This window comes from Falco punctatus (genome assembly GCF_963210335.1).
Source record: "Falco punctatus genome assembly, chromosome: 5".
NCBI classification, from domain to species: Eukaryota; Metazoa; Chordata; class Aves; order Falconiformes; family Falconidae; genus Falco; species Falco punctatus.
The window spans coordinates 76,159,009-76,182,820 of record NC_137584.1 but is presented as its reverse complement, the minus strand read 5'-3'; the positions used below and the strand labels follow the sequence as shown (position 1 = coordinate 76,182,820).

The window sequence follows — 23,812 nt, the reverse complement described above, 5'->3', positions numbered from 1 at the left end:
GGGGGGGCGGGGGGGGACGGGGGGGGACGGGGGACACAGAAAACAGACAACAAAAATTCCTAGAAGACTAAGTTCTGACCAGGTACGCAAAAAGTCATTTGGAAAATTGAGGATCTTTAGACATCTAAATCTGGTAGTTAATGGATTTAAACTGATAATAAATCCTCCAAATATTCCAGGAAGACAGAAGGGGATGGTAGGCAGCACGAACCAGAGAAAGAAATTGAACTACCTAGACCTCTCCTATGCAGATATATGTGAAATATGAGTATGAACACCAGTGTACATTGACATTAATTTCAGATGTGTTGTGACATTTTAAAATGGAATGAGGATATTTAAAGCCAGATATGGGGTGTTGATTTCAAAGCTAATAGGATTTCATAGCCTTTTGCATCTAAAAATGTCAAGAGGATTTTGACCTCTATATGCCTTTTAGATTGCTCCAAAACTTTCAGCTTGTGGCTCTTCATATAATGGACAGATTACGATGCAGTATTTTTACCTAATTAGAAGTGTTTTGCTTTCAGTTTATGAATCCTTGTTAATAAGTACGACTGTCATGGTTTGATTCCAGCTGGCAACTCAGCCCCACATAGCTGCTCACTCACTCCCCCCGGTGGGAGGGGGGAGAGAATTGGAAGGGTGAAAGTGAGAAAACTCATGGGTTGAGATGAAGACATTTTAATAAAAAAAGCAAAATCCCTGCACACAAGCAAAGCAACACAAGGAATTCATTCACCACTTCCCATGGGTAGGCAGGTGCTCAGCCATCCCCAGGAAAGCGGGGCTCCATAACACCTAACGGTGACTTGGGAAGACAAACACCATCACTCTGAATGTGTCCCCTCCACCTTCCTTCTTCTTCTCCCAGTTTTATGTGCTAAGTATGACATTATATGGCCTGGAAAATCCCTTGGGTCAGTTGGGGTCAGCTGTCCCGGCTGTGTCCCCCCCCAGCTCCTTGTGCCCCCCCCAGTCTACTCACTGGCGGAGTGGGATAAGGAGCAGAAAAGGCCCTGGGTCTGTGTCAGCACTGCTCAGCAGTAACAAAAACATCCCTCTGTTGTCAACACTGTTGATAACAGAGCATTATACTAGCTACTATGAAGACCACTAACTCTATCCCAGTCAAAACCAGCACAATGACCTGAGGTTTACTGAGGGCTTAAAATTCAAAATCCAGTGACCATCCTACTGTTAAGGTAAATGTCCAGTGTCAGACAACATAGCTCCTAAGACTATTAATGTGATTACCTTTAAATAGCTAATAAAACCAATATTGTTGGGATTCATCCTGCCTGAGTTCAGCCCCTAAACAAGAGAACTGATCCAATACGCTCATTAGGGTCTCTACCATCTAATGGAAAGATGTAGAAACTCCAAAAGGTGATTAAGATCTTAAAACTGATGCCCAAAGCAAAGAAGGTAAAAAACTTTCTGGGTGCATCTGTCCATTTCCATTGACTGGAATCTAGCTAGTTATTTAAGGATAATTAATATTGGATTAGTTCTTTTAATTGGCTTTTGAGTGGTGAGAGGGAATCATAATCGTAACACTGAAGTTATCTGTGTTATCTGATCGACAAGCAGGCTGGTGTAATTTGTGTTTGGCTACTGTGTCATGGTCCTGAATGGACTGAAACCTTTGTCAACAAGAAGAGGCAAATAATTTGATGGGCAAAAAATAAGCTTTATAGAGGTCTCTAGGAAATAATTTGACTGATCTCAGAATAAATCAGTTGTCAACAACGTATGCAAAATGTTATCACTATTCCCTTTATAATCTATGCCAATAATACTATTCAGACAAATACAGATTCATTCTAAGACATCATCGTCCTGCAAGCATATCCAAACTTTTGTATATGTAGTTTGTATAATAAATTCTGTGACTGAGCTATTATCTTTCAGAATAAAAATTAGCTGCTTCTACCCTACCCCCAGCCAAAAGTCTGGCTTCAGAACATGTCTTTTTTTGTTCCTCCAAGAAGTATTGAAGAAGAATCTCAGACAGAATGGCGATGAGTGCAGTATTAAATGCCAGATCAAATCCTCAACTGGAGTAAATTGGTGTAATTCTATTGAAGTTACTGGTGCTTTGCTACCAGAGTCTGATTCAAAGCCTTTGGGAATCTTTTCATTGACTTCCCTGGGCTTTGGCACAGCTAAAGATCTGATCCTTCCAGGGAGAATTGACAAGATAAACAAGGTGGGCAGTTGTGGGAAATGTGGGAGGGTTTTCTTGCTATGGGAGCTGTGGTCAAACATATGTCAGAAGAATTAGTCCCAGTTCAAAGGTGAGACTAGTTCAGTACAAAAAAGCATGAAGGTATAAATTTTAATGGTAGCAGATGACTCCTAGCAAAAGCAAATGAACACAAAATACTTAGCTAGGAAAATATAAGCTTCGTCTACTTCTCATTTTGTATGAACACATTCATTTTGCAATCCTCTGTAAATCCTATTGAAACAAAAATGTGTTTACAATGTTACATATTCCATAAAACATGTTTGCTACTCAGCAATCTGCTTGCTTCTCCTAAAATGTATTTTTGTGACAAACAATCATTAAACCTCACAACCACCGTGTGCAGATAAATGAAACTAGCACAGATATTACCATTTGGTTGACACATTTGTTTTGACATTGTAAAAAAAGCGTTACGGATATTTTTTTAAAAAACTCTTCCTTTTTTTCTCAGAAACAATAATATGTTCCTGCAAATGCTGCAAAAGATCAAAAGCTGTTCAGATCATATTTACAGTACTAAAAGCACAATGAATGCCCCTGTAAATGACATGTAAATTACCAAACGATGATTCAACTTCAGTCAGCTTTGCAGATGAATTGAAGGACCTTAATTCCACTTTAGCTTAGAAATCTGATTATTCTGCTGCTTGTAAGAAATCAGCTTTAATCCTCTTTTAGATGTCATTCAACAGGTTCTTTCTGCACAAAAGATGTAAATTAATTTTCCTTTACAACATCTTTTCAAATTAATTTTCTTTCCACAGGATATCCTTAGAAATAATTTAAATTTGGGCTATCTAACCAATAACGTTCCTTTTCTACATCTGTTCAGGAATAATAGTCAGGATGCACATCTTAGTTTTGTAATAGCGTAACTCCATTGACCTGCTCTTTATTCCTACTGATGCAAATGAGATCAGAATTCAGCTCCCTGATAACACTTGTAGCTAAATATATATTCAAGAAAACAAAAGAACTATCTTCATTCACTGTTAAAACCCTAATTCCTTAAACCAGTTGTGTCCACATAAAACTGAACACTTGAACATTCTTTCATTATCACTTTGTTTTATCCCTTGTTTCCTGCATTCAAGGAGTCATTCTGTGCTACACCGAGATGCTTCTAAATTAAGGACTGTCTTTTTGGCACCTAGCAGTACAGTAGATCCCAGTTCCTGATTAAAGATATCCTTATCACAGGCAAATGATAATTTTATTTTCTGTTCATGAAGAAAACTAAGTGCTAAAATCACAGGCTGGCTGAGCCACATGTCCGGTGGGTGTAAAATCAACACATGTCCTTTGGGAGTTGTGCTGATTTACACCAATGGTATATCTGGTACCCCAGGTTAGAATGCTGTTATTTAAGCAAAATGTCATAGATGATCCACTTATGCAAAAAATGCAACTCCACAGACCATGTGGCACTTAAACACTTGTTTCTCCTATTTCTCATCAGAACTTTTGCTCTCCTGGTGGCTGTAAGACAGAAAACTCAGCCCTAGGTTAGGACGTTAAACAATGCAAAATTGCACAAGAAAGAAAGTTCCCTCCTTGTTCACATGAAGAAGCTTAAACAACATCTGAAATAGACCTGTGGCACGAGTAGTGTGCATGTAATAGGAGGGGAGCAGCGTGCTGTCAAAGAAATTCCAGGTGACTAGAAATTCAGAGCCAAGGGCAATGGATATGGAAACAAAGGTGGGGAACTGGCATGGGTGACAAGAACTAACTCCAAGCAAGAATATTGCTTTTGTAGTAGCCTGTTCAAGGGCCTGGCTGTAATTTTAATTATAGAATCATACCTAATGGCCTTCTATGATGAAGTGACTAAACAGTAGACAAGGGAACACCTATAGAGAAGTCTATCTGGACTTCTATAAGGCCTTTGACATGGCTCCTCACAACATCCTTCTCTCTAATTTGGAGAGTGATGGATTTGATGCATGGACTGTTCAGTGAATGTGGAATTGGTTGGACTGTCACATCCAGGGGGTAGTGGTCAACAGCTCAATGTCCAGATGGGGACCAGTGACAAGAGGTGTCAGGGGTGTCAGGGGTCTGTACTGGGACCAGTACTATTTAATGTATTCACACATAGAGGGATTGAGTCCAGCCTCAGCAAGTTTGCAGATGACACCAAGCTGAATAGTGTGGCTGATGTGCCTGAGGGACAGGGTGCTATCCAGAGGGACCTGGACAAGATTGAGAAGTGGGCCCATGTGAACCTGATGAGGTTCAACAAGGCCAAGTGCAAGGTCCTACATATGCTTTGGGGCAACCCCTAGTATCAATACAGGCTGGAGGAAGAAGAGGTTGAGAGCAGCTCTACCCAGAAGGACTTGGGGGTACTGGTGGATGAAAAGACAGACATGACTCAGCAATGTGCACCGCAGCCCCAAAACCCAACTGTATCCTGGGCTGCATGAAAACAAGCATGGCCAGAAGGTCAAGGGAGGTGATTCTCCCCCTCTACTCTGCTCTTGTGAGACCCCACCTGGAGTATTGCATCTAGCTCAGGAGCCCTCAGCACAGGAAAGACGTGGACCGGCTGGAGTGAGTCCAGAGGAGGGCCACAAAAGTATGAGAAGGATGGAACACCTCTGCTATGAAGAAAGGCTGAGACAGTTGGGATTGTTCAGTCTGGAGAAGAGAAGACTCTGTGGAGATCTTATTGCAGCCTTCCAGTACCTAAAGGGGATTTATAAGACAGATGGGGACAGACTTTAGTAGGGCCTGTAGCAATAGGACAAGGGGTAATGCTTTAGATTAAATATAAGGAAGAAATTTTTTACTATGAGAGTAGTGAAATACTGTAACAGATTGCCCAGAGAGATGGTATATGCCCCATCCCCGGGAACATTCAAGGTCAGGTTGAACAGGATCTGAGCAACCTGATCTACTGGAAGATGTCCCTGCTCATTTCAGGGGAACTGGACTAGATGACCTTTAAAAGTCCCTTCCAACTCAAACCTATAGAATCTATAGAATCTCATGACCCTGTCAAAGGCCTTACAGAAGTCCAGGTAGACAACACTCATAGCTCTTCCCTTGTCCACCGATGTGGTCATTCCCTCATAGAAGAACACTAGGTTGGTCAAGCAAAACTTACCCTTGATGAAGCCATGTTGGCTGTCTCAAATCACCTTCCTGTCCTCCATGTGTCTTAGCATAGCTTCTAGGATATCTGTTCCATGATCTTCCCAGGCACAGAGGTGAGGCTGACAGGTTGGTAGTTCCCAGGGCCCTCCTTTCTACCCTTTTTCAAAATGGGTGCAATGTTCCACTTCTTCTAGTCAACAGGGACTTCATCTGACTGCCACGACTTTTCAAAAATCATGGAGGGTAGCTTGGCAGCTACGTCAGCCAGTTCCCTCAGGACTTTGGCTTGCATCTTATCGGGTCCCATAGACTTATGTTCCTCAGTTGGTCACAAACCTGCTGTCTTGCAGTGGGAGGGACATTGCTTCTACAGTCCCCATCTTGCAGTCCATCCACTCAAGAGGTGTGAGAAGAGAGTTTGCCAGTGAAGATTGAGACAAAATGTTGTTCAGTACCTCAGCCTTCTCCTCATCTTTTGTAATCAGTTTGCCAGTCTTGCTCATCAGGGCGGTACGCTTTCTATGACCTTTCTTTACCAGCTGACAGACCTGTAGAAGCCCATCTTATTATTCTTTACATCCCTTGCCAAGTTCAGCTCCAGCTGCACCTTGGCCTTCCTGACCTCATCCCTACACAACAGGGCAGCGTCCCTGTACTCTTCCCATGATACCTGTCCCTGCTTCCACTGCCTGTGCATTTCCTTCTTGCCTTTAGTTTGACCAGCAGGTCAAGACTCACCCATGCCAGTCTCTTGCCTTCCTTTCCCAGTTTCTTAGACCTGGGCATCAACAGCTCTTGTGCTCTACAGAAACATCCTTAAAGATCTGCCAGCTCTGTTCTGCTCCTTTGTACCTGAGGGCAGTTTCCCAGGGGATCCTATTGACTAACTCCTTGAAGAGCTGGAAGTTTGCTTTCCTAACATTCAAGGTCCTGACTTTATGCTTCACCTGACCCATATCCCTCAGGACTGTGAAGTCCACCAGTGCATGGTCACTGCAGCTCAGGATGCCTCCAATCTTGTCGTCACCAATGAGTTCACTTGCATTGGTGACCAACAAGTCCAGTATTGCATTGCCTCTGGTAGGGCTGTCTATTACCTGGCTTAAGAAGTTATCCTCGATGCATTCCAGGGCTCTCCTGGATTGCCTACAGCTCACCATGCTGCTTTCAGCAGATGCTGGGGTGGTTGGAGTCCCCCTGTAGACAAGAGCCTGCAAGCACAGTGCCTCTTGTAGCTGGAGGAAGAAGGCTTCATCGATAGATCCCCTTTGACGGGGCAGCCTGTAGTAGGCACCAACTACAAGATTCCCTTGGTTGACTCAGTTTCTGATTCTTACCCGTAAGCTTTCAACCTGCTCATGGCTGTTCTTCAGAGACAGCTCTTCACACTTTCCTTGCTGTAGAGGGCAACGCCTCTGCCTCTCCTTCCTTACCTATCCCTGCTGAAGAGCCTATAGCCATTGACAGCTGCAATCCAGTCATGGGATTCATCCCACCGATTCTCGGTAATGACAACTAGGTCATAGCTTTCTAGCAGAATGGTGGCTTCCAACTCCTCCTGTTTGTTGCCCGCGCTGTGTGCATTGGTGTGGAAGCCTATCAGCTGGTCTGTTGGCTGTGTCACCTTCTTAGAGGAACACCTCTTAATTCCTTCGAGCTATTTCACTGGTTAAATGTCAATAATGTAAACATAATAAATGTTAATAATGTTAAAATACAAACAGAAGAATCCGTAATTCCTATTGTTGGAGCTCTTTTTCTCTGGAAGAGTTGATACTGGTGATAAGCTGACTTGGCTGATGATTTAATTTGGACCTGATCAGTATAGACCAGTATAGAAGTCCTTCAATTTTTCCACTGGGATTCTTCTCACATGATTTCAGCTATGTGAAAGTAATGGAGATCAAAGATCTCTGTATAGCCAAAGGACATCAGTAGATACCTCAAGGGGACAAGCTATTCCATTTACTTTAGGATGCATTGAATTGCCCTCTGGAGGTACCGGAGTCTTTACATCATCTACAGGATGCTGTGTCACCTTCTTAGATGAACACCTCTTAATTCCTCTGAGGTATTTCACTGGTGATTTCCTGAGGGGTCCTATTACATCAGCAGCCCCTGGCTGTAGGGGGACTAGAATACTTCAAGTGTGCTGCAGTGTAGCCAGCATATCTTAAACCAACAGGTTTAAGGCCCTTGCTAGCACTCCATCCTTCTAACCTTGGCATGTCATCCCACAGCTTGCCAAGGGCCAGCCAGATCTTATCCCACTCCTCTTTCAAGTCTGGTTTAAATAACCCTGCCTGCTGTGGCTGTATTTCTTTTATCAGTGCAGACCAATCAACAAAGTCTGAACCTTTCATTGGACTCCTCATTTCACCTTTTCAGGCAATGGAATGTCTTTTTATGCCAATCACAGTAGCAGACTCATGCTCTTTGTATGGATCTACAGCCGGGCTGTTACACAGCAAAGTCTCTCAGAACAAGTTAAAGTGCAGCAAGTCTTTAAGGAAGTCCTGATGATTCAAGGTTTCATCTTGTGTGTTACACTTCCTTTTTTTCCCCCACAAAAGAGTTGCAAAACTTTTAAAACCTTTACTTTTTGCATTTTGGGTGTGGCCTCAAGCTCAAATCAAGGTTCCCATTCTCTCAAGCAACATGCAGTCACACAGCAAGACTTAGTCTTCATCCTGAGAAGCTAACATTGCAAAGAGGTAAGACATAAAAAGAAAAGAAGAAATGGATACACCACACAGGCAAAATATGAGGAATATAACTTGGTAGGTGATTTGTCCAAGGTGACACAGAAAGTCAGTAGCAGAGGCAAGAAGTGATCTTTCACTTTACAGCCCAAAACCTTCACCAATCCCCACCCCAATCATCCTCTGTCCTCTAATCACATGCAGTGCCTACTATGTCACATATTGCAGCACACATCACAGTGACTTGGAAAATTCTCCCCTTGGTCTGTCAAGCATAAACTTATACAGTGTTCCTGTAAGACGGTTCTAAAGGCTTTGAAAGCACTAAAGAGCCTGTCTGCTAAGGATGTGGTAAGGTCACAATACCAGGAGCTACTACTGAAGGAGAGACATTTTTCTGCATGACTGACAACAAGCAGCATCTACCTATGCTGTGTAACAGGTGTAAAAGACTTGCACTGGCATTTCTCTTCCTAAAGTCCAGGGGCACCACTGGAAAATATTATCTGGCAGAAGCTGATAAAATTCAGTGACATAAATCATGATTAGTGTGACAATCCAGCCTGCAGGATAACAATAAATAATGCAAAGAAGATGCAAATGCATTGCATTTTAGCAAGCAGCAACATAACCCTATTGAAAATACCTGCACCAGCTTGAGACAGAAAAGAGATTTCTTTCATGACAGGAGTTTTCACATTTAAAATGATTGTATATAAATATTATTAGCCAAGCCTATCTTTGGCCTGATGCTTTCAGTTTGATATGATGTGACCCGAATTTCTGCCCTAATGTAACTCTCTTATCTAGTCCTCATCCAAGCAGTCTCATGGGCAGCTGCGTTTATGCTTTGAATACAAGAAACCATTCTCTGCTTTTAAGGGGGGAAAAAAGCACAACAAGGCACAAAGCCTCACAAAAAAAATACCCTTTATCTCAAGGGCAGGGTGATATTCAGACACCCCCAAAAATTAAATTAGGCTGAGAGGTCTAGGAGGTATAAAACACCTCAAAACAGAGGGAGAGGTTCCACAAATAAATAAATGAATAAAAGCAATTGATTATAAGAGGCAAAAATAAACGTCTCCTGAGTTACTGTATAGTGAATGGTATTCCTTATATTTCTTACATCATTCAGGCATTCAGGAAGTCTTCTTGTCTATTCCCAGGAATGCTTCCTCTTCCATAGTTTGCAAGAATGACTGGGCAATCCCAGCATAGGATACTCTCTTCTGAATCCAAAACAACTGCATGCCTTACCTGATGAGTCTTGCCCAGGCTTCACCCAGTACCTCAACATTGTAGGACAGTGTATTGTTTAGCTCAGACAGATAAAATATGAAATTAAATCTCAGCATTGAAATTATATTCCAGATTATTGGCAGATATGTGTGTGCTTTGGAGATGGGGAGCGTGTATGGTAATTTTTCCTCTATATCTCTACACAAAGCTAGTGACACTGTATTTTTATTACTTTTTTTTTACAGGGAAGTCTATGTTGCTATTTCTGGAGGTTCCTTGACTCAGGATGGTGGCCAAGAGAAATTATCATGAGATTAGGCTGTACTTTGTTGAAGCCAGAACTTCCAGTGAGATTACTCTTAACAGCAATAACTCCACTAAAAAATGAAAATGGTTGGCTATGGGCTGTTCTGCTGTTCAGACACTGCAAAGCAAACAAAGAACTTGATGGAACTTGTCTTGTGTTAATCCTTTCTTGCCTTTGTAGAAAAGATCCAGGGCTTTCTTCTTGGAAATAATAAATATATACCACCCCACTGAGTTTTTTCTTACGAAATTAACAGAAATCTGTGGCAATGCAATCATTCATTTAAATAGGACCAGACATTTTACCCTTCTCTCATTTTTTCACCCAAACAGCCTGAAATATGAATAAAGTAACTCTTGATTTGAAAAGCAAAGAATTTCACTGATATCTCATTATTGAGGTGGTTTTTAATGAATATAGGTACAGTAGGGCTGTAGAAGGAATGTCAGGACTAAGTGCAGAAACGTCTACAACTTAAGAAAAGCTTTAAGCTGTAACAGTCTGTCCTCTCATGACTCACAAAAAGAGCCAAGGCTCGCATGATGATGTCCCCCTACACACCAACTGCCCTCCCCACTGAGAGGTCCACAGGAAAGATTTTCTGTATGTGTCTTCATTTGATTTATGGCCCTTGTCTCTTTACTTAGTTGAAGAGAAGTTCTTCTGGACCCTTGCCAAAAGTAGTGTCATTTTAGCTACTACACTGAAAGAGGAATTACAAAGGAGCTGCACACCTGTTGCATGGGGAAACTGAGGCTAAAAAAGGAGATGGATTTAAAGAAAGCCACCACCTCCAATGTCCCAAGATCTGTGTGATCTACTAAGTTATTCTCTTTTCCTAAGATAACAGCTCCTCACCCCTCCATCATCATCAGCAGGAATAAGCAACAGGCTGTGGGAAGGAATGCCATGCTCCAATTCATGCTGTCTTGTTTTGTTTTGTTTCACCTTAAAAGTCTCTTTGATATTTTTATATCATCAGACAGCCGCCAGCTCTTTTTTTTTTTTTTTTTAAACTTCCTCCCTCTGGACAAGTAGGATATTAATATTATCCCTGTAACAAGCAGCAGAAGGAATAAAACATCTAGGTAAATACTGCAAGTGAGATTAAAACTCTCTAGCTTTCTGATGTAACCCAGTGACATAGCGTTTCTAGTGAATTAAACCAAATGTACAAGTATTTAACGACTAATCCTTTTAAGTATTTTAATGCCCCAATGAAGATTTCTTATAGGGAGAGGCAAAGCATATGTGGTTTCCGTTAGAGTCTGCCTGCAGGCAGAGGATTGAGCAGATTGGCTTGCTTTTTTTTTTTTTTTTTTTTGCTTTTTTTTTTTAAGCTCTCCCCCCCCCCCCCCCCTTTTTTTTTTTTAATTAATTAATATTTCCCTTCCTTTGTGTTTTTTGGCGGGCGGGCAGCCGGTGGCGCGGGGTGCTGAATGGACAGCTCCCGCCGGCGGGGCGCAGGGGGGACTCACCCCGCGGCCGGGGGAGGAGGGGGGGGAGAGGCGGGGTGGGGGGGTGCGTCCACATCCCAGACTGCTTCTTGCTGCAAGAAAGAAGAGGGATACTAAACAGGCTTTCTTCCTCCCCTGGGCTACTACAAACAACTAACCTAGCTCAGGGGGTTCTTTGAAGACAATAAAAAAAAGTAACTTTTCATTTTAGAAACCCACCCTGCAGGGCAGCAGGTATTAAGCCCATGATAACATTCTATGTATGTATCTAAAATATATATATATTAACAAAAATACACGCGCAGATATATATTTATATAGATTCAGACTAGATATCAGGAAGAAATTTTTTACAATGAAGGTGGTAAAACACTGGCACAGGTTGCCCAGAGAGGTGGGAGATGCCCCATCCCTGGGAACACTCAAGGTCAGGTTGGACGGGGCTCTGAGCAACCTGATCTATTGGAAGATGTCCCTGCTCATTGCAGGGGGGTTGGACTAGCTGACCTTTTAAGATCCCTTCCAACCCAAACCATTCTATGATTCTATGATATGTAGCTTCTTTTTATGTTATAGAACTTCCTAGCCATAGTGAGTAATATTTTCTCCTCTATTAATGGCCAGGCCAGTGTCATGCACTGCAGGGCAAAAAATCAATGCTCATTGCTATAAACAAAATTGATCTTCTGTTTAAGCTAATCTTTAAGGGTTGCAAATTTAGGGTCAGGGTTACAGTTCTATGGAAAGTCAGTGTTCATATTTCCATCTGAGGGAAATATAAGCTCTTCCTATGTACTTTTGATACATATTAATGGAAAAAGTAATTTGGGGGGATATGAGTGGGCAAAAGTCTACACTATGCACTGGCATGTGCAGGTAGATAAGATTGCTAACACTGTCTCAGCACTTCCCACCGATGTGATGAAGAATTGCACATGCATAAGGAGTGTGCTTCTGTATTTCAGAATAGTAGACCAGAGGTTCAGCTGATGCAAATGGGAAGTGAATCAATTACATTAACATAAATATGTTGATTGTCTAAAATGAAGATATAAAATAGTGGTGTAAATTATTGCAAAATATCTCTCTTTCTATGTCATGTTTACACAAAATTGCATGATGCATCTGTATTGTGTATTTATGTGATATACATGAGGAAGAGACATAGATGTACAAGGAAGAGACAGGGTCATTATTGTGACAGATTTATTTCATTAAGGAAATGGAAAATATACATAAGCATTGTTAGAAATAGCAAAGTGGAGTCTTTTTATGATATATAATATATTCATTTGACCATCATTTAATACATGGCCCACGTCCCTCACCCCTAAAAAAGGAACCAAAATTATATCCTGGTCTCTGCTCACCTGAATACCAGTTTCTGTTTTCATCCTGAATCCATGTTGCTTACTAGTGCGCTTCCTTGCAATTATTTTTTTTTTAAGTCTACACTCAGAAATAAAGTTAAACATTTTTTCAGCTAAGCACTTTGCTGAACAGGGTCAGTAAACTATAGCTCATTGTCTTTAAACTACTGAAAACATTGCACTTCAATTGCAGTCATTTTATTGTATAATCAAAAATTGTTGCTCGTCCAATGTTTCATTCACTGGTCTGCAAATAATCATTTCAGAACAGCCAGATGATACAAACTGAAGGAAATTACTGCTGAAAATCACACTTTAAGTCACAGTTTAGAAACTGAATAATTAGGCTGTCCACAACATTAGTACATACATATACATATATATGTATGTATAATGGTAATACTATACAATAGGGAGAGAGGGAAGGAGAGAGGGAGGGAAGGAGGGAGGGAAGGAAGGAAGGAAGGAAGGAAGGAAGGAAGGAAGGAAGGAAGGAAGGTAAATAATTGTTTCTCATGGTTCTCAAAAATATAATAAATCTTTTTCAGCTTTCAGACTATGGAAGTAACATTTTTAATTGCTTTTTAAAGACATTTTCTAGGCAAACATTATTTCACTGCTATTTTTCCTTTTATTCTACTTATATTTCAGGCACAATACAAATCCAAATACTTGTTTAGGACATTTTCCACATTTCTTTGAATTCCAGGGAAAGAGTTCTATTGACTTAAGATGATCTTTGGATCAGATCCCTCATGCAAGAGAGTACTAGTCTTTTACAGCCTGACCCCTGTACCTTCACTAGAGTACTCAGGCCCATAGAGGTCAAAGAGACAACTGGCTTATACAGGGATTACTGACATGAGTCGAGGATGCAGAATGGAGCTCAGTGAGCTCTATCAACACATTCATTATCAGTCTTCTAGTAGATCTTGTCAGGTTATGAATGATGTCTCCCCTATCAGAGATATCACTCCAGAATCAGATCCTGCAAACAAGATCTTACTTCTGGAAAGAAACTGGGAAAAAAAAAAAAAAAAAAAATCTCCTTCTGCCATATGAATTTTAATGCCCAATTTTAAAGCAATAGAAATCCCAAAATCTCTTGATTTTATGCATGAGCTATTATGATCAATTGGGAAATTAAAAAATACTTTTAAAGCATAAATAACTATTCCCTCAGTGGAATCTTATGTCTCTGAAGTAGCTGGCTTCAGTTTTGGGGATACATCTTATGCATTTTAATAGCAAATGCCTGAATACTGAACCAATAAAAAATATATAGTGGTTTCTTCGCACCTACCCAGGATTCTTGGGTCAATACAAGTCCCATTTTTAAATATGTTAACAAATATATGTGTTCAGTGAAAATTATATATTGCTTAACCTAAATACAGATTTACTTGAGCTATTCAGAGCAATTCCAGGCTCTTGAGGAAAGTATCTCTTTAAAATATTAATATTATTACACCTAATTTTAGTGTTAAGGCTACAAATTAAATGTAAGGGATATAAAAAAGATCCATGAAGATGCATATCCATGCAGATATGCAGGTGGTGGGGAAAAAATGGAAGAAGCCATCAATATATGACTCATGAGCGCAGGACAAAGATGTCAGCCTTACCTTTGAATTTACTCTTTCAAGTTTGTGACACAACCTTAATGCTATTTAAACATATAGTAGAACGCAGTGTTTAATTAGATAAGGAAACTTTCTCACTATTACTGCCAGTGCATAAGTATATGAGCACAGTGGAGTACACTCAATAATCCAAAGAACCTGACACTGTATTATTTATTGGAATGTCTGCATTAATTATGGATGATTCTAATATAAGGTACATATTTAATACATCACAGTCTACAAATGTTTTCATTCTCCACTACCAGAGAGAAGTTTAGTGATAAGATTTTGCCTCCTATATCGAAAGGCATCCAGAAAATAATGTGGATAATGTCATCTTAGCCAGTTTGTGATCAGGAATGTTTCTAAAGTTCTAGTTTAGCTGGTTACATGTGGTTTAAAATTGCCCTGTGGGCTGACTGGCAAGAGAAGAAAAACACCAAAAACTTTTGGCTAGATGCACTAGAAGATTTCCAGTTTCATCACTGGTGTTTTCTTCTGAGCAACAAAATATAAGGTGGTGATGACAGTTCCCACTGAACTTTGATGGCCTGATACAAAATCCTTGTCACATACAGATTTTTCCTGTTGCCTTGCTTCAGCATGGATATTATGCTACATCAATGAGCAGGAATATCCCACACAGCTTCCTATAGTGCTTTCTATAGTATTAGGCTTCATCACTTTTCTTTGGTAGCTGGTTAAAAAAAGTCAATGAAAGCATCTCACAAATTTTGTTGAAATCAGACTATTTTAAGTATGGACTTCACAGTTTAAAGAGCCAAGTGGAAATATCAGACAACAGTTCTCCTACCTTCAAACTTCCCCACCGTTCCATTCTGGTCCTGAGGAATGTCCCTCTTGAAACCTATAAACTTTTCCACAAATGATTAAGTCTAGAAGGACGAGTTTCAAATGTCCACTTCACAAGAAGTGGAGCAAGAATTTGAACCAGGACTCCTGTTAATTTTCAAGTCACATTTTGAGGCTTTTCACCATTGTGTGGTTTCCCAGAATCAGGTTTCATGCTGCTTTTACCATTAAACTGCTAACCTCATCCCATTTCATGAACAAAGCTGGTTGTGTCTCTGTTTCCTTCTAACAGCTTACCAGTGTGGCATTAATAGTAGAAATAACTTACAGCAGCAATATTGCTAGAGAAATCCTAGTTGAAGCAGTTAGAAAGCATAGTCATAGCAAGAAAATACATGATCACAATTTGAAGAAAAAAAAATGTTATCATAGTGAAAGATTTAAGGGATAGTTTCTGGCTTTTTCCTTGGTATAAACTTGAGGGCACAAAACATTGCTGAGATATCTGTGACTGCTTCCTTTCCCAAAATTTAAAAACATCAATCACTTACAAGCAAAGAGGAATTGGCTCACGAGCTACTGATGTGAAGGAAGGCAAGGCTTTCACATAGAGGAGTAATTAGCATCTAGTTAAGTCTGTGATTAGAACCAAACATCTCCTTTCAGAACAGCAAAACACACAGAATAGGAGAAATTTGACAAGTCATTACATAGACAGGAAAAGCAAAGAGATTGTTAAAGGGTTCTCCAAAATTGTTGTGATTCTGTTACCCACAGCAGTAAATACTTCCAGATAGCCACAGAATCAGAAAAGAATTTAAGGGCAGAAAAGGTGAGCTGTATGGGTGAGATAGATCAAGTAAAGAGAAAAGAGGTCTGGGGGGATTACCTAATGAAGGGAAGTCAGTGTAAGATATGTGAGAGGAGCCAAGTTGAGGGATGAATGAACTGCACAAGAGAGCAAGATAAATAAAGTAATAGCATATTCTTCAAGTACAGATGAGGTCAATGGAAAATAAAAATGGCCCCTAAGAACTGGCAGAAGCAAGTGACAGAAGAAGTAGCTTTTGCTTTCAAGAGAGAGCTGGAAGGAGGGAAGGAGGTTTTTCATTGTCTCAGTGTTTGCAGAACTGGAGAGAGGACAGCTGCCACAGACAGTCGTCATGTGTACCCCCCTAAGGGATGCGGTAGAGATGCTGAAAGAAATTAGGAACATGGCAGTAAAAGGCACTGGCAAAACTGCAGTGTTGTGTGAAGATTGAAAGGGGGGAAATCCCAAAAGGGAAAGAGTGGAGACAGCCTGTTTTTCTTGATGCAGGTGCCTAAAGCAGAGAGAAAAAGGCAGATAGACAGCTTGAAAACACAACAGTGGCAATGAAATAAATGCCTTAAAGCAGGAGTGTGTGAAGGACCAAGATACACCAGCAGCTATTGTCAAGGAGGACCAGGTGGAGGGGCCTCCATGGAGCAAGTACAGCCCTAGGAACCATGTAAGAAGGGGCCCTAGGCAGCTTCCCCAGTAGGATCTCCATGCCTCTACAAGTGCAAGCCAAGAGAAACTGCTTTCTTGAGGTCTGGCTGGAGAGCAAAGACAGATGGGATGGGGCATTCAGCACCTCAGGGAGCTGTGGGGAAACAGTCAGGAGGTGGAGTAATGAGATGGCTGCAAGATCACTGAAGTGGAGAGTATAAACATGTGGAGCAGCTCCACATAAGGAGTAAATCTGTGGTTGTAGGACAAGGTGCTTGAAGGAGAAAGCAGGGAAGTCACATCACCATGACTTCTCACAAGAAATAAGAGGGCAGGGACAGGGACTATGGGGCTCACAGTCACATTTGGCCAGCGGTAGGCAGCAGCCAGCAGGAAAGAGAGAGTCTAAGGAAGATGAGGACAGGGGTAGGTGAGCCAGAAAATGTAGGTGAAGAGAGTTTCTCAGTGGATCACCCTCACCAAATGTCTGGAAAGTCACATTGCAATGCAGTGGCCACAAGCACAGCCCTCCTGATCCTGGCACAGACCGGTACAAATAGCATTCACTCCAAGTAAGCATTGGTCTGGGTTTTTGCAAGGCGATATTCATCGATATTTACATCTTTGAAGCCATCTCGCCTCTTCCTTTTGCATTTACTCTGAGTGATGCCAGGCACCTGGGTTGAAATATAGCTGCCTTTGAGTCTTCATGAAAGCCTCAGCAAGCAGGAAGTCTTGCTGCCATCAAAGAAATGATTGGAGACACCAGTTATCTCCTTTAATTTTCAACTAATATATTCACGGCATTTTAATTGCTTGCAAATGCATTTTCTCTGTCCCATTATGTTGCCTTTTGGCGGTCGTGGTGAAGCAGAATACAAATTTACAAGGAGGAGGAAACGTGGTGGTGGGCATTGGAAGGGTTAGCTGAGTTCAGAGGGAAGGCGAATGGGCAGTGTTCTGCAGGACATCTCTGATCTTGCAGCTTGAAGAAACCCCCCTCCAAAACTCTCCACACTTCTTGCCCACAGCCAGTGTCAAAATCTTTCTCTCTCCATTTTTTCCTTCTTGGAAGAGAAAAAGCAATACAATGTAACCCGTACTTTCAAAATAATGATTCTTAAAGGGAAACAAGAGGGGAAAAAACCTCCAAATTTTCTCTCTATGGTCTCTTTTTGCTTCCCCCTGAGAGTGTATAGGGTTTATTTATTTAACAGGCAGGGATCGTCTTTCTCTATTTGGGTGAGTGGAAGGGTAGGCACACATACAGGTTTGCCTGAAAATGAAGGTGGGTGTTCTGTGCATGCATGGAGGGGTGCTACCAGCACCTCTAGCCAAGGAGGTCTGGGCTTCTCCCAGGGTCTTCCCTGCGTGTGAAATTCAGGGATGGGCGATGGGGTGGTGATGCTTAGCCCAGAGAGGGCCCTTGTTCAGCTTCACCCACTCTGTGAAACAAGAGGGAGGACTTACACGGACCAGGGGAGCAGGAGAAAAAGATTTGCTGGGGGGGGGGGGGGGGGGGGGGGCGTGAGACAAAGGATCGACAACAACAGATCTGCAAACAATGGGCAAGACCAAGTGATACACAAAAGCAACCCCAGGGCTGCTTTTTTTTTAGGTCAGCTGAGTGTCCCCAGAGCTCACAGCCCCCAGACTTTAGGAACTGCAGAGGATGAAGCAGATAGAAAAGAGTATTAAGCAAAATGCCTTTGCTAGCTGCTGAAGGGGGACTTCTTTTTGGGTCCTTCACAGAAAAGGGCGTTGCAGAAGATGGACCCTGCCCTTGGAATGTCCTGGCACTGCTGACCCCAGCTGCCTGTGGTGACTTGAACTGCTCTCTGGTCTCATTCAGACACAATAAATTCCAGGAAAAGTGGTCAGAGCTTTAGGTCTAGCAAAGTCCAAGTTTTGGTGACTTTCAGTGGAAGAGAAGGCTCTTAATTAGAAAATAAATAAAATAAACATTGGGTGACCGGCAAAATGCAGGAGCTAAGGCAGGAAGGAAAAATGAAAGGAAAATGTATAATTTCAGGCTCCTAAATGCTGGGAAACGTTTGTAAGTCAAACATGAGGTGAGAGAGCTCTGTGAGCCCAGGGAGCTGCTCTCACACAGCAGCCAGACGCCAAGCCCAGACTGTCCCTGCAGCACCACCAGCCACTTAGCACACTCCAGTGAACTACCAGGGAAACGAAGATGATCCCAGGGAGGGAGCTTTTATTTGCTTGGGGTTTTCTCCCACATCCCTTCCAGCAGCCAAGTCAGCCTTTTTTCAGACCCCTTGGGGGGAAAAAAAAAAATTAAAAAAAGACCAAAACACCCCTTTTCTGTAGCTTAGGAGCAGAAGCAAACTGTAAGCAGGGGATAAACAACGCACCCAGCCACAATGAAACTCAACGCAAAGTCTGTCTGCTCTGACCATTATTAGCTCATGCTGTTGGTTGGAAACCCAGAAAGCTCCCAATTAACTTTCCTGAAACATTTTCTTTGGGAGCAATTAATAAGTGCTTTGCAGTTTGACTCGCGTTATTAATTGGATTGGGGAGGGGAGGGGGGGGGTAGTTAAAAGCGCAAACGGTCTATATGATTTTTTTAGGGTCTGGAAGCGAAGCTAACAGATGGAACTGACCAGTAACGTGCATCTGGCAAGCCGGGTTCCTCATAAACTTTCCTCCAAACAAAACCATTTCGGTGGCTTTGTTGTTGTTCGAAACGAAGTGGGGCTCGGGGCTGGCTGGTGCCGGGGCTGTGGGGATGCCCAGGGTGCGTGGGCGTGGGGAGGGAGGGTGGAGAGGGAAGGGGTCGGACCCGGGGGGAGATCTCTCACAAGACGGATCTCTTGCAGCGGCGTGATCTCCTGGCAGCTCGGGAAGTGAGTTGGGAAGGCATCAGCCCTTGCACCGTGCGTGTGTCCCCCCGCGCAGCCCCCTTCCCAGAGTAGCACTTGTGTGCGGGGTGATGAGAACGGCACTCCGGTCCCCGCAGGATCAAAAGAAGGGAATTTGCTCCCAACTCCCTTCTCTGCCTCTCCCACACCCCTAGTTTTCGGGGCGGGCGGGAATGGGTAGGACACAAAGTGCCCTGCAGAGGTGAGAGGGTGGGATTGCAGCCGACCTGCAGGGAACCAGGACAGGGGCTGGGCTGCGCTCCCCGCTCCCCTGCCCGGGTCCCCACGGTATGTATAACCTTCCCCCTAAAAAAAAACAAAAAACAAAAAACAAACACAAAAAAAAAGCCACACAAAAACAAAAAAAACAAAACAAAAAAAAAACACCACCAAATAAAACCAACACCCAGACCCGAACAGGACTAAAGTTACACTACTCAAATAACCGGCTAAGGGAAACCCACCGAGCTTGGGGGGGGAAGGGGGGGGAGGGGCGCGGCGGTGACCTGGATGTGTGGAAGGGGGTTTGCCTGTCTCCTCGAAGGGCAGGGACACTTCTCCCTCCGTTAGGAAGATGTGCTCGAAGTGTCTGTCACTTTTTTTTGTTGGGTCTAAGCCGTCCTGCTCCGGGCTGGTGTGGCGGTTCAGGCTGCGCTCGCCAGGCTCCAGCCGTGCGTTGGGAAGAGCAGAGTTTGCCCATTTCTGCATGTTTTTTATTCTCTCTACCAAAATCTTGAGGAGTCCAAACAAAATGTGAACTTGGAAGGGTGTCTAGAATTTTGTCAAATATATATTGGGGAGAAATGTTTTTATTTTTATAACAACATTAGAACTACAGGAAATCCAATTGAAGAGAAAGAAAAAATTCCTTCCTTCTTCTCTTCCTGCCCTTCTTCCTTTCCTCCTTCCTTCTTTCCTTTTCCTCCTCCCTCCCTTTCTTCCTTTCCGCCTTCCTTCTTTACTTTTCCTCCCTCCATCCTTTTCCACCTTCCTTCCTTCCTCCCTCCCTTTCCTCTTTCTTTCCTTCCTCCCACCTTCCCTTCCATCCCTTCTTCCTTCCTCGTTTTCCTCCTTCCTTGTTCCCTCCCTCCCTTCCCTCCTTCCTTTCCACCTTCGTCTTTCCCTTCCTCCTTCTTTTCTTCCTTTTCCTCCTTCCTTCGTCCCTCCCGCCCTCCCTCTCAGCCTTCCTTCCTTCCTTCCTTCCTTCCTTCCTTCCTTCTTGCTTTCCTCCTGCTTCCCCTCGCCCCTGGGGAAGGGGGGCGGGGGCTGGGGGGAGCCCAGCCGAGCCCCCCAGCAGCGCGCCGGGGAGGTGCGAGGTGTTTGCTGCCGGCCCCTCCGCCAGCCTGGGTAATCCCCCTTCCCCATCCCAGACAATGCATCCCCATTCCAGTCGTGTGCCTTTGTCCATTTGGAGAAAGCAAAGAGGGCTGAGTGACAGCTCCTGTTAGCCTGCATGAACAGATACCAATAAACCCTCCCAAAACCTGGACCTTCAAAAAAAAAAAAAAAATTGAAAAAAAAAAAAAAAAAAGAGGGAAGCGAGAAGGAGAAAGCCACATGCGTATTTGCCTGCGGCTTATTATTAAGACACCTTCGCAGCTTAAACGCTTAAAAGCAACCCAAATTAAATGGCAATTAGAAGCAAGTTACACCCTCTCCTATCTCCAGGCTTATCATTTGTGGAAGCTAGCCATCAGCAGAGCCACCCCGCCGGGAAATGCCATTTGGGCTGGCATCTTCTCGGAGGGTGTGTGACTCCCCTCCCCCCGCCCCCCTCGCCCCGAGCTGGCCCGGCAGCGGGCGGCCCCCCCCCCGGGCGGTCCCCGGGAGGAGCCCGCAGCACTTCGGGGTCTGGAGAGCCCCTACCTGGGGGCAGAGGGACAGGGGGGAGCTGAGCAGGCAGAGGGGACTCACTCCCCGAGTGACAACTCCTCGGACCGGGTGTCCCTAAATAAATAAATAACGTACCCCCCTCAGCTTTGCAACCCAGGGCTACGCAGCCTCCCTGTACTTCCATCACTAAAATACATCGGCACTTAGAAATGTCGAAACAGCCATCAGTGGTCTTCAGCTCACACGTTACCTTCCCTCTTTTTCTTTCTCCTAGTACAGGTGTAATCCCGTAGATCTATATGTATGTTATGTATAATTCCATATCATATGTCACTGCAGTGATACTTTGTGGTCTCACCCTAGTTTTATGTTGAAAATGCTATTTAAAGAAGCCTGTAAGATAGCATATTAGGAAGCTTTAAAAGCATGTTGGAGTGTGGGGTGGACTTAAATTCGATGTAAATGCAAGGGTAAAAAAAAAAAAAAAAGTAAAAACAAACCTAAACCAAAACAAATCACATAGTTTTCATTTAGAAAAAAAATACAGTTAAACAGACACATACAAATGTGCAATGCTAGATTCTGGTCAGTATTTAAAAGCAGTATAATCAACAGGAAGGAGCACTTACCTATTGAAAAGGATGGTTTAATAATATATATTAATATATATTAGCTTTATGTCTTCCCAATAAAATGTACACAAAATACCCCCTTCGATCAGATTCGCTCCCATATTAGCCTGGGTAAGAAAAAGCATTCTAAAGAGTGGAGGAAAAAATGTATAAAAATGTTGAAAGAACCTACAGTTCCTTATTAGGCGAAGATACAATATTTATTCCTTGTCTCCTGGGATGAAGCTCCTCTATCTATTGTCCTCCCAGTTCTCAGTGCTGATGCTTAATTTTCAAAACTTCTATATTACCAAGGGACCTACGACATCAGCCAAAGAAATACCCAGCAAGTACAAAATCTGATCCAGGGAGCAGCTTTTGTGCAGAGGGAAAATTTTGTTCCTACAGGTTTTTAAGGAGGTGCATGGAAAAGCGAGAGATCTGATCTATGCAGATACATTGCAAATTCTCTCTGTCTGTAGAGATTTTTTCTAAAAAAATTTGGGGAAATACATGAACTTTGGATTTTTCAAATTTTTCCTTTTTTTTTTTTTTTTTTTTTAATTTGGAGAGGGGAATTTTATCCAGAGGGGGTTTTTTTTCTCTCTTTTTTTTTTTTTTTACGGAGAACCAAAAAATGTCAACTACCTTTCCAGGTCTCGTCCACGATGCAGAGGTATTTTGTGTGTGTGAGTGTGTGTGTGTGTGTGTGTGTCTGTGTGTCTGTGCGCGTGTGTGTGGATGTGTGTGTGCCTGTGTGTGCATATGTGTGTGTGTATGTGCCTGTGTGGTTGTTTCCATTTTTTTAAAATCCATATTGGACCGTTACATTTAATTATAATCCGGCTTCAGAGATAACTTAAAGAAGTATAGAGAGAAAATTCGTTATGACATCTGTCGCCAGAAAGGGCAACTCATTACCACGTTAAAACCGTTGCCAGAACGAAAATCAGAATAATACCCCTAATAATATAATGAAGTGGAGAAAAATCACCACCAGCTCGCCAGGAATGGGGAGTTCTCACTAAAAAGCAGGACTCTCCTTTCTTTCGAAACGCAGGAAAAAGAGGGGGGGAATTTTGGATCTGATTCGTTATTTTAAAAAGAAAGAAAAATAGGGGTTCAAAAAAAAAAAAAAAAGAAGGGAAGGAAGGAAGAAAGGAAGGCGAGCAGGCGGCAAAGCTTTCTCAATGTGTAACGCTGTAACATAGGGACGGGACTTGTGTGTATTCTCGGTAGTTTCCTCTGTTTGATGACTTTTTGTGTGTCAGCCCCAGATATTACAGCTGTGATTAGGAGGTGGATGGAAAGATGAATGGATGGACAGATAGATAGATAGTTTTTATTTCAGCGCGTGGATTCCTTTCGCTTGGCGGTTATAAGGGCAGGCTGGGCTGTTTATGATTTTTTGAACAGACCTTTATGGCACCAGCCCAAGGTAGGAAAGGATCTTTTGTTGCTGGGGTTGCCGCTTGCAGGCTTAGACGCCTCTGCAGGGGGAGAAGCTATGCAGGACAGCGTGCTTGGAAGAACCGTACCCGGGGTTTTCAATGACAAACCTCCAGTTTTGGGGTCTTCTTTTCACTTCTTCCTTTCAGATACGTCATGACGGATCAAACAGTTACCGTTTGATGCAGCTTGGATGCCTGGAGTCTGTGGCCAACTCGACCGTCGCCTATTCCTCCTCATCTCCTCTCACTTACTCTACCACGGGCACCGAGTTCGCCTCCCCGTACTTCTCCACTAACCACCAGTACACCCCACTGCACCACCAGTCCTTCCACTACGAGTTCCAACACAGCCACCCGGCAGTCAACCCCGACGCTTACTCCTTGAACTCTCTCCATCACTCCCAGCAATACTACCAGCAGATCCACCATGGGGAACCCACTGATTTTATCAACCTGCACAATGCGCGGGCGCTCAAGTCCTCTTGCTTGGACGAGCAGAGGAGAGAGCTGGGGTGCTTAGATGCTTACCGCCGCCACGACCTGTCTCTTATGAGCCATGGATCCCAATATGGGATGCATCCAGATCAAAGACTCCTGCCAGGACCAAGCCTCGGGCTTGCAGCCTCGGGAGCAGACGATTTGCAGGTAAATAGCATGCGATCTCCTTTCGAGACACCTTCTCCTCCCCT

The 23,812-nt window shown here is 43.0% G+C and overlaps 1 protein-coding gene across 2 annotated transcripts in view; it reads left to right on the top strand.

The window, feature by feature from the left end:
* The window catches only part of TFAP2D (transcription factor AP-2 delta), a 74,109-nt gene continuing 50,297 nt past the window's right edge, over positions 1 to 23,812 (top strand). The window contains exons 1-2 of one of the 2 annotated variants that reach the window (XM_080389158.1): positions 1 to 22,907; positions 23,271 to 23,768. In XM_080389158.1, coding sequence (XP_080245284.1) covers positions 23,304 to 23,768 — 465 coding nt within the window. In that variant the 5' untranslated portion in view covers positions 1 to 22,907; positions 23,271 to 23,303. Of the gene's footprint in view, positions 23,769 to 23,812 lie in introns of both variants that reach the window. The other variant, XM_080389157.1, reaches the window with a different exon arrangement.